Here is a 20,808-nt window from a genome sequence, read left to right on the forward strand (position 1 = left end):
CATCGTGGAAGAACAACACAAGGGTCAGACTTCCCTTTTCTGTACCCTGTGCGTTTCAACTGCCATACACGCATTCAGTGACAAAGTTATCATCAGAAGTTATACAACCTCACGATCTGTTCCCTGCTCCCTAGCTTCACCCTCCACATTCGCCCTCAATGTTTGCTGTGCCCCTCTTTACTCTCGGCATTTTAGTAGGCATTTTAGTATAGAAAGAGAAGTGACATTTTGACCCTTTGCCTAGAAAAGGTTGCACTCTTGAGTCACTTTAACTCATCCCTTTAAAGCAGAAACTCACTTCATTAAAGTAAGCAAAAATTATCTGAGGCACCTAAGGAAGGTGGGGAGATGTTCGTTTAAACCTTGATAACTCAGTATTTTCTCCTCTTGATGAGGACAGAGTGACTGGTCACTGTTGAAGTGAGCATGGGAAAAATTAAAGATCTCTAGGCCAAGAAAGTAGCTTAAGTCAAAAAAGGCAACTGATCTGAAATATACCAAATCTACAAAAACTGTTTCCCATTTCATGCATACACAGCCCTACAGAGGGTATAAACACTACCAGCAAACCGTGCTAGGAGGTCACAAGCACTCCCCGGAGCATGCACGAGCAGCACAGTTTATAAAACGTTCTTTAGGCAGTGTGGGAGACAAGGGCTGGATCTGGCTCCGACCAAATGATGGAGCTAATGCATACCTTTCGGTCTTCTGGAATTTCCATTCTTTTGCTGTTCGTCTTCCTCATTAATGGTGAATAAACCAAGGGGAATTGGCCTTGCATTGGTCTTCTTCAGTCTCTCGTGTCGGAGAGCTGTAGCTGATCCAGGCATACCGCTGCTACTTGTTTTTTTTTTTTTTTAAATTATTATTATATTAAAAATATATGCTTATGTAATTGCAGCTCCCAGGAAGCTGCTAGTTCCTAAGCTGCCTGTTCATTTGAGCACTTGTAATAGATCCCCTATGGGTAAACAGTTTGCAAACAGCTGACAAATAGTACCAGCCACTTGGCAACTGAGGCCCTGCAGTTCCCCTCACCTAGCAGCAGCTTCCCCACCTCCCCTACCAGCCCCCTCCCACTGACTCCCCGACAGGCACATGCGCTGGCGATTGCTCCGGCGCATGCATGCGCGCGCGCGCGCGCACACACACACACACACACACACACACACACACACTTTCCAGAAAAGCCCTACTAAAGACACGCAGGGTCTGGTGCCTCCCACCACTGCCTAACCTGTTCAATCAGCTTCTTCCTGCTGCAGCACCTTTTCCCAGTCTTCTTCCTGCCACCGCACAGTAAAATATTCAGCCCACAGCAGAGAGGGGAAAATATGATACGCTGCCGTTAACAGTTGCCCTGACAACCCTGACATATCCTAATCAAGGAGGGCGGAGAGCAGCTCCATCTCCCCAGCTGAGAAGCAGCAGCTTGCAGGATGCTGGGTTCTGGGAACTCACCAGCAGAGGGTTACTGCGTGAGGCTGCTGGGCAGCTCCCTCTTCCTCTCAGCAGCAGAGCAGCAGGATGGGAGGAGAAAGAGTTTTGCTTGCACAAGCAGCAGTAGACTCCTCAGTATGGAGAGAGAGGCCGAGGAAGAAAGGCTTTTTCTTCTTTTCTGGGCCAGGTTGTCTATCGTAACGTTTGCAAGCCCCTGGATGAATGAAGGCATGGCTGGTACCCACAGAGCAGCTCCCTTTACTTTCCTGACATTCTTACCACCCCAGAGCATGTATAAAAACAGGGTTGGCAGCACTGGTCACGAGGGCCACCAGTGCCATGTCCCTGAAACCCTCCAGGGAAGACAGGCAAGGGAAGAATTATGCTGGCTCCCACTAGAGATCACAATGTGGAGTGTCTCCTCTGCAACTGAAGTTTCAAGGACAGAACCTATACTCGGGAATTCTCCAAAGGAGAAAAACCTGCCTTTATTACACCCAGCACACCCCCTACCCTCAGTCCCCACCACTCTGGGCAGTCACTACCAGCGGTGCTGAGCGATGCTCAACACTTGACCCAATTTTAGTTCTTTCTGGATCGTTTTCTTCAAAGCACAGAATCATGTGATTATTGTTTTCTCCTGAAATAAGCTATCTCACTTTAAGACTCTTCACTTCTAGACTGCTTAAAATGTATGCTGTCTCCAAAAAGAATTTACAATAAATGACATTAAAACACGCCAACCCCCAAATTAAGAAAAAAAATTTGTTGCTTTTGCATTTTAATAAAAATCAAGTCTGCTTAGCAAGTCAAAAGCAATCCTCCCACTCCCAAATTACTCCCTTACTTTTTCTCAGTACTTAAACCTACTTATCCAAGAGAGGACCCAAGGGAGTCTAAGGCAAGTAAAATATCCTCTCTAAATCTCTTGTGTGAAACAGTAACTTTGGACAAATCACTTAACTCTCTCGGTGCCTCCATTTTCTCTGTAAAATTGGGGTGATGACTATCATTTACCTTATGGGATTAGAGTGAGGATTAAATGAGTGTGGTGCCAGCAACGTGAAGTGCTTAATAAATACCAACTATTATTATACTTCATAATAGTTTGCTGTAACTAGTCCATTTTTTGCTTTGTAATTATTTTCAAGGTGTTTCCAGTTCAACTATCAACGCTATCAGGAAGTACTTCTTTGTATCTACTCTTACTGTCCAGCATGGTGCTGGGGGATGTACTAAATGGTGAGCAAACACATGCTGAAAAAAATAAATGAATCTTCAGAACTCTTTCCCTCCACAGGCTGGTGGATTTAATTAAGTTCACATGTATTTATTAGATCTCTGGCATGAAGAAACACAGGAAATTTCAGTTTTAGAGTTTATTTTAAATTGTGTCAATCTGTGCAGTGGGTCTTTGGAACAAAAGAGAATGGAGTTTTGGAGCTGAATGGGCCTGAGAAAACAAGGGAGTTAGCATCATTTTACATGCGAGGAAGCCAAATCTCATGAAGTGAATGAAATTCCTTGCCTAGGTCAAATGTTAGTTGGCGCCAAGTCTACAATTAAAATTTAGACCACCTTCCTCCTAGTCCAGTGCTTCTCCTGATGACGAATGCTTGACCCAGATGTTTTTGAATCCTAGATCTCTCTCCAACTTATGTGGAGATGGAAGGAAAGGGAGGAGGCATGCCTCCAATATTCAAGATCTTATTAAGAAATAAAAAAATGAATACAAATTGTAAATGTAACATACTTCCATAATTTTCTATATTTATAAACTTTTATTCTTGAATGAGACATTTGTTATTTCCTATTATTTTTCTTTAATCAGATGATCAATAAACATAGGTGTAATATACATCAATATCATACTATTTGTGAAATGAAAATATTTTCAAATCCACATTAACTTCTTTCCTCTACCTCAAGAGAATCAGGTCAGTATGTACAATAGCAAAAGCACAACAAAACAAAAAAGCAAAAGAATAACAAAAAAAACCCACATATAAAATAAGCATACTTGAAACTACCTTTTGGTAAAGAAAATGAAAATCTATGTCTTAAGCAAATGACTAATTTCATTTAGAAATGTTTGTCACCCAAATACAGCTTACACTTTCCAAATAAACCTAGCTGCTGCTCTAATAACTAACAGATCATCTCCACCGAGTCAAGATGCTCCCATCCTGCTGTCTTGTAAATCCTGACTCCAACATCAACTAGCTGCATCACTGTCACAAAAAAGCAAACACCACAAGATCAAATAATAATAATAAAGGATTTTCTTCCTACCCTAAGGACACATTTTTCACTTAAGACTAAATTCATTTGAGATTAGTTTCTTAAATGTTCACACCCAAACTTTAATGAATATAGGGTTAGCTCTTGGGGAATTCCAGGAATACTGTGGCTTGGCCCCTGTAGGGATGTGAGTACCATCTTCTCCCAATTCCCTTTGACATTCTGATCCAAAACAAAGGCAAATACGGAAAGGGGTATGGTGAGACCTTAAATTTAAATATCTGCCAAAGTAAAATAAACACTACTCTGAATTCCTGAACTCTTTTGAGACGGAGTCTCGCTGTTGCCAGGTTGGAGTACAGTGGCACAATCTCGGCTCACTGCAACCGCTGCCTCCTGGGTTCAAGTGATTCTCCTACCTCAGCCTCCTGAGTAGCTGTGATTACAGGCATCCACCACCAAGCCCGGCTAAATTATTTTGTATTTTTAGTAGAGATGGGGTTTCACTGTGTTGGCCAGGCTGGTCTTTGACTCCTGACCTCAGGTGATCCACCCACCTCGGCCTCTCAAAGTGCTGGGATTATAGGTATGAGCCACCGCGCCCAGCCCCCTGAACTCTTCTCCAGCACTAAGGAGCATTTTCAATTAGATGTGGTACAAGTATCCTTGCACGTCACATGCAGATATAGAGGCTTTTAAATCAGTCCCCATGGGAAATGGGCATGCAGCTCTCCAATAGTCAGTCAGGTTTTGCAATTACTTTGTTTAAATCATTAAAGTGACAAATGTTGTATTAATAGAGACTTTGTACAAATTTGAGAGAAATGAGACACTGCCTCGTGCAACAGGGTTGATTTTACAACTAGATTGGCTTTACATTGCGTAAAAATATTCTGTGGTATAATTTTAAAATGTATTCACATGTATGGGTAAAAACACTACCACTCAGCTACTATAATTAAAACAGTCCCACAGGCCCCTGAGCAACTGCAGGCCCCACCCGCTTAGTCCACAATAAATTTATGTCTCTTTGTCCTCCTACCCTGGCTGGTTGGCATCTCTGGCCTATGTCCAACCTGTGAGTTGGATGAATATGAAACAGAGTCAAACCTGCTGATCGTTGGGGAAGTAAGCTCATGAGTTGGGCCTAGCTGTCACAACGTTATATAAAAGACTAACATGTAGTCACATGCATACACATACACACACACAGAGTCAGCTTTCTGTTCACATTTATGCTTCCTAGACTCCTGTGACCATAAAGTTGGAAAACAGCACACTCCATGAATGAATCCAAGAAATCTGCTTAACCAGTGAGAAACAAATCTAAAATTTCCCTTTCTAAAAGCCCAGTGAGCTTTACGAAAACATTATTGAAAGAAAAAAGAGCCTAATTTGTACTGTTCAAGGGCTAGAGCTGAAAACAGAAATTATTACTGCGGATTGAATGGTCTGTCACCAGTAAATTACAAGTTCCACGTATGTATAAGTTATTTACTTTTCATCAGAAGTTCCAAAATTCTTTTCCACATTTCTACATTCGAGGAGATGGTTAATTCTTCAAAACTCCCGGACTTCAGTAATCTTTTAAGTATTTAATGCATCTCCCCAAGATAAACTGCAATTTACTTCTAGCAGGAGTTTTAACAATATTTTTATGCAACTTAAAACCTATGCATGATTTTGAAAATGACAAAGTCAACACAGGTTGACATGGAATCAAACAACCACTAAGGAACAAATGTTCCCATTTGGTTCTTTGCCACTCTATTCTTAAAGTTAAAGGGCGGCCTCAGAGTTGCCTAGAATTACGCCACTTACTGATGGCTTTTGTGACGATAAAGGCACGACGTTCTGCCATCTTGCAGCATCATGCATAGCGTCAAAGAGGCTGGATAAAGAAATACTGCACAAAGAAGTATCAACCCTTTGAAAGGAAAAGGCAGATTTGCTTTGATCTTCTTTATTTGACCACTTTTTGTTAACGGGCATATAAGAAAAACAGTAAATACTGCCCTAGTAGTGGTGATGCCATCAGCCAGAAGTACGAGGTCCCTGTGGTGCCTTTTATAACACTTATATAAATCTTCACTGCAAAACACTTCATGGCGCCTACAGAGTCCATTTTCCCACGTCTGCTCTATCATAAACAAATTTCAAACTCTAGGGATTCATTTATACAAATGTGAGGTGTGGATACTAAGCTTTAAAACCCTTTCCTAAACGTTAGGTGTGAAATGCCACATTAAACCTTAATCCAGTAGCACATATTAGAGTGCCTCTCAGCCCTCGTATTCATTACTCTCATTGATACTACTTCATTAATGTGCACCACATGAACTTCTGAATTACTTGATAAAAGTTAAAGGTGCAAAGATATCCTCTCCCCTCACGATAATTAGGCTAAGAAATCCAGTTTTATAGATTCCAAATGAGGCAAAGAAATCAATCTCTGAGTTCAACAGAAGATTCATACAGATGCCTGGACTGTGTTTCTGTAAGTTACCTAATTCACTGAGGGTCTGTGAGCAGTTTAATTTAGTGTTTAGTTTTATTGTTGAGCCACACCATTAGAAAGATAAGAAAATGAAACTATGGTTCCTTGCCTTGCTTTGCTTTAGGAGTAGTAAAATCATGTCAAAGATGCCAGATGGGGTGCTTTGGGGCATGCCATCAGAGGGGATACAGAGCCAAAGGCATAATGTTTTCACCAAACAGAGGCAGTGGGGAGCCACTGAAGGGTATTGACAGCTAAATGTGTGATCCAGACAGGCCAGGATGAACTTGCAGTGAGAAAGAGAGACAGGACAGAGACTAGTTATGTAACTACTTCGTCCAAGTGGAGAAAAGGGATCAAATGGTGGCCATAGGGATAGACATAAAAACAGGAATATGAGAATCAATCATGTTTGTGTTTTTTAACAGACATCCCTCTAGCAGTGTGAAAAACTTATCCATAGGCTTGAACGTGAATACCAAGCTCCTGTAATAGTCGAGATGAAAGATGGAGAAGTGGGCAATGGAAAGAAAGGTAGTTAACGTTTTTATTAAAGATTAATATGATAACAAGTGCTTTATATCCATAGATAAAAGAAAACTAAGAGATGGATAGACTAAGGTCCAAAATGATCTCAAAGAATGAAATAATGAGCTATACTCAGACAGGATACAGCCTATTCAGTTTATTCCTACTGAATAGGCTATATTCTTATTAATTCAGTAGGAATAAACAGGAACATCTCTTTTTATATTTAAAAAAAGTTCAACTGGACAGGTATAAAATGAAGACCTACCCAAGCTGCACCAGAAACAAGGAGAGCACTTGGGCAACAAGCTCACTAAACATCATCAGCGCACTGAGGAAGTAAAAACCCTAACAGTGTCACAGCGGAATCGGCAGACACCAGCGCGCCTAATAGAAGACAAGCGTTCTCTGTTTTCTGGTCCTCATACCACATGGTACTCGCAAGATATCTGAAATAGGATGATAAATGAGAACACATTCAGAAGAGAGTGACCCAGGACTTATCATAAATATTCTAGGCCATAACATAGGAGACATAACATAGGAGAAAATAAGACAAGACTCCAGAGGAATAAAATAACAGAATTAAAGGTTAACATATGGAAGAATTTACACTTTTAGTGGAAGTGTAAATTTAGTTCTGGAAGAGAAAACTGATAACAGTGACTGGAAGTTACCAGAATGTAAAAAGTTATGTTTCTTGACATTGAAGATAGCTGTGCGCAAACACTGATCTGGGATGATGATGTTGGATTAAGGCACTGTTCACAAGTTGGAATTTTTTTTTTTTATCTCTAGAGCTTCTTCTGATCCTGAGACTCCATGACTTGATGCAAATGGAAAGTCAAGTTATATAGCCAAGAGAGAACACTCAGGCAGAGGGAAAAAGCAAGGCTGAGATAAAGCGCTTTCCTTTGCTGTACCTGTGCATTTACTTACTCACATGGCTTCATTTTGTAAGCAACTCTGCGTTTCATTATTTTACTTATTCAACTGATGGCCCAGAGGATTTAGCCTTAAATGCTAAATCACAGAAACAACTGAACCTTCACCAGGTGTTTGGGTTAGAAGAGGGCCACAATGGCCAGGCTTAGTGGCTCACACCTGTAATCCCAGCACTTTGGGAGGCCTAGGCAGGCGAATCACGAGATCAGGAGACCGAGACCATCCTGGCTAACATGGTGAAACCTCGTCTCTACTAAAAATATATTTTAAAAAATTAGCTGGGCGTGGTGGTACGCACCTGTAGTCCCAGCTACTTGGGAGGCTGAGGCAGGAGAATGGCGTGAACCCAGGAGGCGGAGCTTGCAGTGAGCCGAGATTGCATCACTGCACTCCAGCCTGGGCGACAGAGCAAGACTCCGTCTCAAAAAAAATAAAAATAAAAAATAAAAAATAAAAAAAATTAAAAAAAAAAAAAGAGGGCCACACTACTTTGATCTCTGCACCTGCAGCTTCCAGACCTCCCACATTCTCTCACCCACAATGTAATGAAAACCTACTGATACACACGCCTGTAATCCCAGCACTTTGGGAGGCCAAGGCGGGTGGATCACCTGAGGTCGGGAGTTCAGGACCAGCCTGACCAACATGGAGAACCCCCATCTCTACTAAAAATACAAAATTAGCTGGGCATGGTGGCGCATGCCTGTAATCTCAGCTATTCAGGAGGCTGAGGCAGGAGAATCGCTTGAACCCAGGAGGCAGAGGTTGCAGTGAGCCGAGATCGCGCCACTGCCCTCCAGCATGGGCAACAAGAGCCAAACTCCGTCTAAAACAACAACAACAAAAAGAACCTACTGATAAAGATGAACAAGAGAGTTTTCCCCTCAATGAGCCAATTTGTTATAGGTGGATCCCTATAGCTATGTGACTTGAGAGGTGAAATCTAAAAGTTTGTGAATGAAGAACGATACTAAAGAACAGCAAACCGGCCGGGCGCGGTGGCTCAAGCCTGTAATCCCTGCACTTTGGGAGGCCGAGACGGGCGGATCACAAGGTCAGGAGATCGAGACCATCCTGGCGAACACGGTGAAACCCCGTCTCTACTAAAAAATACAAAAAACTAGCCGGACGAGGCGGCGGGCGCCTGTAGTCCCAGCTACTCGGGAGGCTGAGGCAGGAGAATGGCGTAAACCCGGGGGGCGGAGCTTGCAGTGAGCTGAGATCCGGCCACTGCACTCCAGCCTGGGCGACAGAGCCAGACTCCGTCTCAAAAAAAAAAAAAAAAGAACAGCAAACCAATTCAGTGTATGACTTTATGGGCATTTTAAGGATAGTGATACAGTAAGTCTTTAGGACAGCAGAGCATTGGACAGGTGAAGAACATTCATTTCAGAATGTTTTAAGACTTTTCCTCAGTCCCATCTGTGTTAGTCTGCTTTGTGTTGCTATAAATACCTGAGACTGGATAATTTATAAAGAAAAATTTTATTTTGGCTCACAGTTCTGCAGACTGTACAAGGAGCACAGTGCTGGTATTTGCTTCTGTTGAGGGCTCAGGACGCTTACAGAAGGAGCCATGGCAAGACAGGGAACAAGAGAGACATCAGGCTCTTTTAAACAACCAGCTCTCACATGAGAACTCACTCATTACCATGAGAAGAGTGCCAAGCCATTCATAAAATTGGCTCCCATGACCCAAACATAACCCACTAGGTCCACCTCCAACATTGGATGTCATATTTCAACATGAAACCGTATCTAAACTGTATCACCGTCCTTTGCTACTTTGCCACTCTTTCCATGTCTTTCTCCTAAAACCTCCTGAAATTAAAAGACATCCATTTTTTTTTTACTGCGAGTTGAATATCCTGTTTTTATCTTAAAAAAATCAGGAAAGATTAATTTTTAAATTTTATCTCTTAAATAATTAAAATGATTTGTATGATTCCAGGTAAAAACTGTTAATTTTCTTCCTGAGTGTCAGTGTATCAGTGAGGGTTCTTCCAGGGAAATAGAACCAATAGTATTTTTGGCTATTTCTCTGGAGAGAAATATATTGTATATACTTATTTTAAGGAATAATGGCTGCTGCCACTGTGGGGGCTAACAAGTGTGAAATGTGTGCAGCAGGCTGGCAGGCTCGAAACTCAAGCAGGATTTCCATGTCACAGCTTTAAGGCAGACTTCCCCCTCCTTCTTCTTTCCTAGGTCTTCACCTGATTGGGTTTGGCCCACCCATAGCCAGGATAATCCCCTTCACTTAAAGTCAACTGATTACAAATGTTAATCATAGTTACAAAATACCTTCCCAGCAACAGCTGATGTTTGGGTACCACAGCTGAGCCCAGTTGACACTTAAAATTACCTCTCAGTCAGTGACCTCAGACAGATTAAGATACTACATTCCCACATTCAAGTCAACATGCTGCGAATGAAAGCATGCATTCAAAAGTCAAAGGTTTATGTATCAATGATCACAATCTTCATTGAATAGGATGGCTACTATTTACTCAGGTAATTTTCCAATACCGTAACGCTCTATGAATATAATGTTCCTACAGTTGGGGTCAGGATATCTTAGACTTATTAAATCCCTCTTTATTTTCACTAATGATCACCCTTTGAGAATCAAGTACTGGTGAGCTTAAAAGCGTTATCAAATAAACCCTTTTGATAAGAACTAAGCAGTCTGTTCATCTGAACATTAAATGATTCAGAAAGTACAGATATATAGATTACAAAAAAGTCCTTCTCTATTATAATGAAGTAACTCCACTTTCTCAATCAGTAAAAACTAAAGTATATAGATACGTACATGGGGGGTGGAGAGAGGGTTGGATAAAAATGCTTTTCATGAGAAAAGTGTATGAAGGTTTGAGGCACTCAACTTTATTTTTTGGTTTATTTATTAACTGAAACCAACTGATACAGTTTGGATGTTTGCGTCCTCCAAATCTCATGTTGAAATGTAACCCCCAATGTTGGAGGTGGGGCCTGGTGGGAGATGACTGGATCATGGGGGTGCATCCTTCATGAATGGTTTAGCGCCATCCCCGTGGTGATGAGTAAGTTCTCCCTCAGTTAGTTTAGATAAGGTCTGGTTGTTTAAAAGTCTGGGACCTCCCCTTACCCCACTCTCTTGCCATGTGAACGTGCCTGCTCCCGCTTCACCTTCCACAATGATTGTAGGCTTCCTGGGACCCTCAGCAGAAGCCGAGCAGATGTCAGTGCCATGCTTGTACAGCCTGCAAATCCCTGAGCCAATTAAACCTTTTTTCTTTATAAATTGCCTAGCCTCAGGTGTTTAAGTGACACAAAAAAGGCCTAACACACCAATTCTGACAAAAAAAAAAAAATTACATACAATTCTTCAGCATAGTTCTGAAACCAATCTAGAGGAAGGAAGCACCTAAAAGAAATGCCAAATTATATAATTGTGGTGAGTAAGTTAGAGGCTTGATACATTTTCCTTCAGTGAATGTCACACTGCGAATTGTCAGTAACCAACCAGAACACCAAAAGCCTTTAAGCTAAATTATAAAGATATAAGTATATTTAGGATTGAGTAACAAGCTTAGAAGCTCTTAAAATTTGTAACTGCTAAGCAAAAAATATTCCTAATGCATCAATAATTTTTTTAAAAAATATGAAGTATTAATTTCAAAGAAGTAGATGTTACTAGCAATCCAGTAAGGTTTTTTTTGTTTTGTTTTTTTGACAAATACATCTTCTCTTAGGCTTGACTGACCTAGAGCCATCAAGATTTTAGGGGGCTCTATATGAAAATATTAACATCTCAAAAAGATTAACAGGTTGGTAAGCACTCGGAAGACACCTACTTCATCTCTCAAACCCTTTCACTTTTCATATCCATAACCTAAACCCATGGATGGCAGCTTAGGAAGGATTATAATGACAAAGGAGCCTTTTGGCAAACTTCCTAAAACACCCCAAATGACCATTTTGCCTTTTTCATAAAGTGTAATGGCTATACTCCAGACACCTGCAATGTTGCAGTAAAGAAATCAAAATCATAATAAAAAATCTCTCCTTTCTCTTAAATTTTTTGCTGGAAATACTTCTAGCTGGCTCCTGTTTCCACAGGCATGAAGACACTTGCCCCTAAGTTCCTGAAATAAGCAGTAGCCATGTCCCTTTACTGCCCAGAGCCAGACTTTATCCAGCGCACTGGAAAAAGACCATGTTTACAACAAAAAGAGGGAGGTTTGTATAACAAAAGCTGTTCTGAAAATAACTGCAAATCTGCAAAGTGTTGAATGAACATGTTTCCAGATAGGGACATCTGTAATAGTAAGCAACACTGTGCTGTGTAAGAAAAAATCAGCTTTGCACATTGTACAAGGGGTTCAGAATGCCCAATTCACAGGTGTCTGAACTCCATATCCAGAGTCCCAATTCTGAACCTTCTGCCATTTCATACATAGGCCTTCTCTCCTCCAAAGCCTTCTTGAAGACTTACTTGCTACTCTGGGTGTCATTAATGAGTCCTGCAACACTCTCACAATGACATGTGGGTCTCATCACATACATGGTTTAGATTTGTGTTGCACAGTTGGTTGATGATTGGAACTCCTTTTCTTTTTTCTTTTTTTTTTTTAACTTTGATGCTGTTCTCAGCGAGCAGCAGATAGATGTTGGGCCTGATCAGTTTGTAAATAAGTTGAAGAAATGACATTCTCAAATCTGTCCATTTTAGACACAGCTGGGATACTGAGGATTGAATCTGAAATGCCAACCTAGGGCTCTTCCCCGTGAGGCTTCACTGGAGTATAAGATTATGGGGTTTTTCTATCCAAGGTCATTTGAGTCTCACAGGTCTTCTAGACTAAAAATAGCTTCCCACTTCTCAATTTATTTCCATACTTTCTTTCAACTGTTGAGACATCTCTTCTATTTATACTCTATCTGGGCCTTATACAGTCACTGCACAAAGTATATGGATGTAACTTTTTATATATACAGGGAGGGCATCTTCACCAGGATATTGGGATGGGTTTATTCCTAGTGTTAAGTAAATCCGTACAAAACTTATTTCAATAATAATTCAGTTTATTTTTACTGAATAACACATTTTAATATTTCAAAGATGGCATCGGGAACACTTGTTTAATCAATTTCCACAGTGGCTACTGGACACAAAAAGACAATTTGGGGGCATTGCTGGAAGAATCTCAACCCAGGACCCATCTGAGGAAGTGACGTATTTTCAGATTTACGACGTTATGAAATTAAATAACTTTTATTTTTTTGGTTTTTTTGAGACGGAGTTTCACTTTTGTTGCCCAGGCTGGAGTGCAATGGCACGATCTCGGCTCACCGCACCCTCCGCCTCCTGGGTTCAAGCGATTGTCCTGCTTCAGCCTCCCGAGTAGCTGGGACTACAGGCATGCGCCACCACACCCAGCTAATTTTGTATTTTTAGTAGAGATGGGAGTTTCTCCACGTTGGTCAGGCTAGTCCCAAACTCCCAACCTCAGGTGATCCGCCCGCCTCGGCCTCCCAAAGTGCTGCGATTACAGGTGTGAGCCACCATGCCTGGCCAAAAATTTTTAAAAGATATAAAAATCTAAATTCCAAATTGAACAAGATATCATTTTCTTAGCGAGAAATGTGCCTCACATACATGCCCACACACCACACCCAGGATACACCTTGTAAATGGTCTTCTGCAACTTAAGAAAGTTTCTTCTAAAATTTGTGACTTTAATAAGACAACTTACTGATATTTTCTATTTCATGTATGTACTTTGCTTGAAGAAACCCAAACTGCCTCCTGCTTCTCATGAACATCTCGTGGAAGGCAAGTTGTATGTTTCCTCTATTTTCCTGGTAGAGAAGCATAGTCAACGTGGTGCTAGTGCCTTGTTTACAGTCAGAATGGGTGTTAGGAGGTCCATCTCTCTATGGCTTAAAGCAACATACCTCTGTAGCAATATTTTAGCAAAGGACTTAAAATTTAGAACTATGGGCCAGGCGTGGTGGCTCACGCCTGTAATCCCAGCACTTTGAGAAGCCGAGGCAGGAGGATCGCTTGAGCCCAAGAGTTCGAAACCAGCCTGAGCAATATAGCAAAATCCAATCTCTACAAAAAGAGAGAGAGAAAAAAAAATTAGCTGGTGCCTGGCATAGTGGCGTGTACCTGTAGTCCCAGCTACCTCAGGGGGCTGAGATGGGAGGGTCGTTGGAGCCCAGATGTCAAAGATGCAGTGAGCCATGATGGTGCCTCTGCCCTCTAGCCTGGGTGACAGAGTCACCAGAGCAAAACTCTGTCTCAAAAAAAAAAAAAAAAAAAAAATTAGAACTATGATATAGCCATTAAAAAAACACTTTTGGATTCCATAAAAATAAGCCAAGGCCGGACACGGTGACTCAAATCTGTAATCCTAGCAATTTGGGAGGCCAAGGTGGGTGGATCACCTGAGGTCAAGAATTCAGGACCAACTTGAGCAACATAGTGAAACTCCGCCTCTACTAAACATACAAAAATTAGCTGGGCATGGTGGCGGATGCCTGTAATTCCATCTACTCAGGAGGCTGAGGCAGGATAATCACTTGAACCTGGAAGGCGGAGGTTGCAGTGAGCCAAGATCGCACCATTGCACTCCAGCCTGGGCAACAAGAGTGAAACTCCGTCTCAAAAAAAAAAAAAAAAAAAAACCAGGAAGGGCTTTTACGGGTGTTTAGCATGATCACATAACAATCTAAGGGTCTCACAGGCCAGTGTACAGTAACCTCCTGGAACATTTGACAGGTAAAAACTATCATCCAAAGTGCTTTAATGATGCCTTTGATCCCAGCGCCAAGCCTATGACAATGTGATCACACAGCTACAATGAGGTCTGAATCATCATTACATTCTGATGCCTTCATTATGGAGAGCCTACTGTGATAAATAAAAAAGGGCTTAAGGAAGAAACTTAGCATGCCAGGGTATGCCCATCGTTTCACAGTAATGCAATACTAATCTTCAGTAATCATGACAAGAACTATAACAAACACTTGGTGCTTATGCTGTGTCAAGCACTGCTCTAAGAACTTCAGTATTAACTCATTTAAGCACTGTGACGGTATTACCAATATCCCATTTTAAAAAGGAAGACACTGAGGAAGAGAATGCTTACATGACAGGCCCAAGATCCCACAGGTACCAAGTGGTGGAGCTGAGATTGGAACCCAGGCAGCCAGACTCCAGAGACCTTGCACAAAATAGTAGGTTACAATTACCCCTAAATAATTAGTGTTAGTTTTGAGCTTCAAACCTCACAGCCTCACACATGCTCAGTTTCCGAATAATCTTAAAGAGAAATCAAAGATACTCTTTTTTAGGGATCAGTCATCCAACATCCCCTACTGACCTTTTCATTTTGGCCTTGGACTTCACAGTTAGAAACACACTAGCTGCAAAGAGGAGAAAATGAAAAGAAATCATACTGCCAAAGGTAAGCCCTCCCAGAACAAGCTTCAAATCACACAAGATGGAACAAAACCTCAGGAGCAGGCATGAACGCAACTCAGAAGTGCCTGTAAGCTGGCTGTGGTGGCTCATGCCTATAATTTCAGTACTTTTAGAGGCTGAGGCAGGAGGATTGCTTGTGTCCAGGAGTTTGAAACCTGCCTGGGCAACATAGAGAAAACTCATCTCTACAAAAAATAAAATTAGCCAGGCATGGTGGCATGCACCCATAGTCTCAGGTACTTGGCAGGCTGATGTAGGAGAATTGCTTGAGCCCAGGAGGTCAAGGATGTAGTGAGTCATGACTGCACCACTGCATTCCAACTTGGGCGACAGAGCAAGGCCCTGTCTCAAAAACAAAAACCAGAAGTGTCTGTACACATTTCAGTGTGTAGAGCCAGAGATGATAATTTTAGGTGATAATCAAAGCACAAGTTGAATAATCCTGCTAAGAAAAAAAATGCATAGTAAAAACTGCGGAGGTTACCAGCTGGGCCTTGGGCACAGCAGCATGCGGTGAGAAAGAAGAGAGGTGAAAGAAAGAAAGATTAGCCTGAAGGGTATTAGCATCTGGTCACACGGAAGGGAGAAGGTCGTACTTGGGTCAACTATTTATAGACAGAAGAAACAAGCCCCAGCCTCCAGAACCAGGGACCTGGTGATGAGAGGTCAGGAGTCACTAGAAAGATCTCCAGGAAAAATGTATAATTTTCTACGAAAGACTTAAATATCTACCCCAATTTAACCTTTCCTGGTTTTAAGGGGCAGGATGGAGAGGAAGGCAGTGTGAGAGCTAAGCAAAGTCGAAAAAAAGAAAGTTGAATGGTTTTTTGTCTCACTGCACATATTCATAGAGAAATGTGCATACATGTGGACACTGAGTATATGTGTGCATACTTAGCTATTCAATTGTACTCACACCTGTATTCACATCTGTATTTCCTTCAAAAAAAGTCCTGGGGCAAAAATAAGAGATAACTTGAGTAAACTCACTAGATTTAGGGCAATTGCCATTATGATTTTCCATGTGGTTTCCATAAGCAAGGTGCGCACACTTGACAGCACCCACCACAACGGTCAAATGGAAGGAATACAATAGGAAATGGCTCTGAATCAGTAGTTCTCAGCACTGATTGCACACCAGACCATCCGGGGAGTTTTAAAAACACTGCCACCTGACTCCCATCCTGCAAGATCCTCAGATAATTACCTTGGATGCCACCTGGGCATCCTGATATTTAAATGGTCCCCAGGTGATTTTAAATCACTGCCAAGATTGAGAGCCAATGATGTGAATCAGTGATACTGCAGCACATGGGCCCAATGATCATTTCAACAACATAACCTTAGGGTCAAGGAGTGACCCATATTTAAATGAATCCACCAGGCCTGTGGTGAAGGCTGTCACTGGACTAATTTGGAGCATGAATAGAAACCAATCCAGCTGGAATGCAAGAAGTAAGTAACCAGGTCCTGGCCGGTGTGCCTGCCACCCCAAAGACTTGGGTCAGGAGCTTCTGAGAACCAGAAGCCCAGATTTGAATCTTGAGAAGCAGCCAAAAGTTTTGCTACAGGAACACATCTTACAGTCAATTATTATGCACATTATTGCAACCAAGCAAGCTTCATGATGAGGGGTGGAGGTGCTAAACGAAGGGCTCCTTTCTAGAATTTCATCTTGACAGTTAAACTGATCCTAGAGAACTTCTTTTCTACATTCAACAGTGTTGGAGAAATAAGTTTTATACTCAGAGGTTATGCCATAGTGAAGGACATTTCTCTTTACCAGAAAGCCAACTCCAAAAAGAAAGCTTTCGTAGGATTTAATTTTAAAAGTTACAGAAGGAGAAATTTTAAGATACCCCAAATCTCAATATGCTAAACTTAAAGATATATCATTTATTAACAGTGCCTATGAGGTGCAGCTCACATATGCCAAGTGCACTGCTCCCAGCCTCCTCCCTGCATTGTTTTACACCCTGTGCTCATCTGTACCATCTGGTCAGGTGTGTCAATCCTCCTTGGCACTTTCTCATGATTCTTTTTTCCACAACTATTCCTAAAGGAGCATCAAGGATGAAGAATAACTGAATGCAGTTATTCTTACTGTCAAATACTACATATTACTCTTCAAATCAAAATTCAAAGTGGGGCCGGGAGTGGTGGCTCACACCTGTAATTCCAGCACTTTAGGAGGCTGAGTTGGGCAGATCACTTGAGTTCAGGAGTTCGAGACCAGCCTGGCCAACATGGCAAAACGCTGCCTCTACTAAAAATCTAAAAATTAACCAGGCATGGTGGTGGGCGCATGTAGTTCCACCTAGTCGGGAGGCTGAGGCAAGAGAATCATTTGAACCTGGGAGGCGCAGATTGCTGTGAGCCAAGATCGTGCCACTGCACTCCAGCCTGGGCAACAGAGTGAGACTCTGTCTCAAAAAATATATTTACAAAAAAAATTTCACAGTGGTTCCTAATAAGAAAATCTTATAGATCTTTTTCAACAGGCTATTTCTCAAATTAAAAAGATACTAAGGAAAATAATTACTGAAGAGAAAATCCAAACGCCATTTAAATATGTCAACCATAACTCAGAGTTTTACAAGAGCTAAGATAGTAAAGAGGTAGACAGTATCACTGCTAGAAAACTAGACAAACACTAAAACTGAATTTTATAAAAAAAGAATAAGCCTAAATACCATTAACATTTAGCCTATGGAAACTTAGACCATGAGGAAGTGATGAAACGTCCAACGATAGACTATCAAGGCTTTACAAAGCACTGTATCTGAGAACTGGTAAGTATTCAGTTTGACAATACAAAATGTGCCAATAAGGAATTAATCAGGGTAATAAACAAGGTATATGACCAACATGTCTAGCTTTCTAACAACAAAACAAGTTATTTCCAAGTTGTAGAAAGCCATATCTCAAGGGATTAGAAGACAGACTATTAAGGAGGAAGAGAGAACTTGAATTGGCAGGGACTGTGCTATATAATGGCACTTCCGTCCATAATCAACTTCAGAATGTATACTCCACAGGAAATAAGAGATACTATGGATCTTCAAGCCAGCAATGGTGTGTTAAAATTAAAAAAAAATAAATAAATAAAAGAAATACTATGGGGAAAAAAGAATGAGGGAGAATAAAGATATGAGAGCCAAATACAAACTCCATATTATACCTGGGCTCTGGGATCAACACTACCTCCAGGCTTTCTTAATTCATGTGAGCATGGGTTAGCATTAAAAAGGCACTATTTTACTTTGAGGTGATTACATTGCTTTACTCAAAGAACTTGGTGGAATGGCTAAAGTTTTAAAAACAAACAAAACTAACAATGCTAAGTATGAGTGAGGATGCGGGGCAACCAGAACTGCGCTGATTGTAAGAATGTAAAACCGTTGAGACGCTCTGGAAAAGTTTGGCCATTTCTTATAAAGTTAAACGTACAGTTACATGAATCAGTAATCCCACTCCTAGGTATTTACTGAGGATAAATGAAAACTACGCTCACACAAAAACCTGTAGGTAAGTGTTTACAGCAGCAGCATTATTCATAATTGCCAAAACCTGGGAACAACTCAAATGTTCTTCAACAAACCATCTATGATACATCCATACAATGGCAAACTACTTCATCAAGAAAAAGGAAGGGACTACTAATATGCACAACAGTGTGCCTGAATCTCAAAAACATGATGCCAGGTGAAAAATTCAGACTCACAAGGTTACGCAATGTGGGGCCGGGTACGGTGGCTCATGCCTCTAATTCCAGCACTTCGGGATACCGAGGCTGGTGGATCACCTTTGGTCGAGAGTTCAAGACCAGCCTGACGGGGTTTCATAGAAACCCCTTCTCTACCAAAAATACAAAATTAGCCGGGTGTGGTGGCGCATGCCTGTAATCCCAGCTATTTGGGAGGCTGAGGCAGGAGAATCGCTTGAACCCAGGAGGCAGAGGAGGTTCCTGTGAGCTGAGATCGTGCCATTGCACTCCAGCCTGGGTAACAATAGTAAAACTCTGTCTCAAAAAAAAAAAAAAAAAAAAAAAAAAAAAAAAAGGTTACACAATGTATGATTCCACTTTTATGACATTCTGGAAAAGGCAAAACTAGGAAGATGGTAAACAGATCAGTGGTTACCAGGGGTTAGGTGTAGGAAGAGAGTCTCACTACAAAGGTGCAGCATTAGGGAATTTGGGTTGGAGGCAGAGGACTCTTCGGGATCATGTTAACAGTGGTGCTTACATTACTCTATACATTCAACAAGAACTAAAAAACGAGAAGAAAATGAGTAATTTTTGTACACAAATTTTTTATTTATTATTTATTTACTGAGACGGAGTCTTGCTCTGTCGCCCAGGCTGGAATGTGGTGCTACTATCTCAGCTCACTGTAACCTCGCCTCCCGGGTTCAAGCAATTCTCCTGCCTCAGCCTCCTGAGTAGTTCGGATTACAGGCGTATGCCACCACACCTGGCCAATTTTTGTATTTTCAGTAGAGACAGGGCTTTGCCATGTTGCCCAGGCTGGTCTTAAACTCCTGAGCTCAAGTGATCTACCTGCCTCAGCCTCCCAAAGTGCTGGGATTACAGGTGTAAGCCACCGCACCTGGACTGTATGCAAATTTTTAAATAAATTTTTAAAAATCCCTCTGCCTATTCAAGGATTTGTAATTTTTCCTTTCACCAGCAAGCTTTATGGGAGGGTCTATTAAATTGGCTACCTTTCCTTCCCAAACTGTTTATCTAATAATCACTTATAATCTGATGTAGCCCCAACTCTTGCACCAACAACTGAAATTCCTCTTCTGGGGTTGGTCAGTGACTACTTGTAACCAAATGCACAGCTTTTTATAAAATGTCTTCATCAGTCTTTGAATCCCTTACCTCTCCATCCTTCTCAGCAGGTGTGACATTGCTCAGCTGTGCTTTTCCATCTGTCTGCTTTGCTGGTTCTTCCTCCTCCCACGCTTTACACGTCATCTCACCCTTCTGTGGTTTTTCTGAGTTCTCCTCACTCCCAAACCTTCAGTCATTATTCCTTTATGGAGTGAATCCCAGAGTGCTGACCTCTATTTTTCTCTTTTAGTCCTATACTTCCAGTTGCTTTTTGAACATTTCCACTTACAGATCTCTCTTATACCACACATTTTCATATCTAAAGCAGAGGGTTTTTCTTCCTGTTTCTCCCACCAAAACCTGATTCTGCTGGACACAGTGGCACATGCCTGTAGTCTCAGCTACTTGGGCAGTTGAGCCAGGAAGATCACTTGAGCTCAGGAGTTCAAGTCCAGCCTGGGCAACATAGCAAGACCTGCCCCCCTCCCCCACCTCTTTCGGATAAAAAACAAAACAGGTCCTCCTCATATTTTCCAATAAGTCAATAAACCAAACTCAAACTTGGAAGTCTCATATGTCACCTTTTTACATGCAATCCTTTGACACATGCCCCTGCAGAACCTTAATCGTCTCTTCCTATTGCCATGCTAACGACTGCCTGGATTTCTGCTGGAATCTCAAAGTTGGTGTGTATGTCACTGAACTCTTCTTCAGTCCATCCTCAAGTCTACATTGCTACTTTGAAATGAGGACCGGCTGAGTAGACCTAGCCCTTCATTGATCTCCAGAGATTTGGCTAATCTGGTTAGGCAGATGTTTCTCATGCATTCTCATCCCTGC

General features: G+C 41.5%; 1 protein-coding gene across 9 annotated transcripts in view; it reads right to left on the reverse strand.

The window, feature by feature from the left end:
• The window catches only part of MAP7 (microtubule associated protein 7), a 211,308-nt gene that overhangs the window by 184,676 nt on the left and 5,824 nt on the right, over positions 1–20,808 (reverse strand). For 3 of the 9 annotated variants that reach the window (XM_025382720.1, XM_025382717.1, XM_025382716.1), the window contains exon 1: positions 698–1,469. The exons of 3 other annotated variants lie outside the window; for them this stretch is intronic. In XM_025382720.1, coding sequence (XP_025238505.1) covers positions 698–830 — 133 coding nt within the window. In that variant the 5' untranslated portion in view covers positions 831–1,469. Of the gene's footprint in view, positions 1–697; positions 1,580–20,808 lie in introns of those variants that run through there. 3 more of the 9 variants (XM_025382718.1, XM_025382726.1, XM_025382725.1) reach the window with 3 other exon arrangements.

This window comes from Theropithecus gelada, chromosome 4 (genome assembly GCF_003255815.1).
Source record: "Theropithecus gelada isolate Dixy chromosome 4, Tgel_1.0, whole genome shotgun sequence".
Lineage (NCBI taxonomy): Eukaryota > Metazoa > Chordata > Mammalia > Primates > Cercopithecidae > Theropithecus > Theropithecus gelada.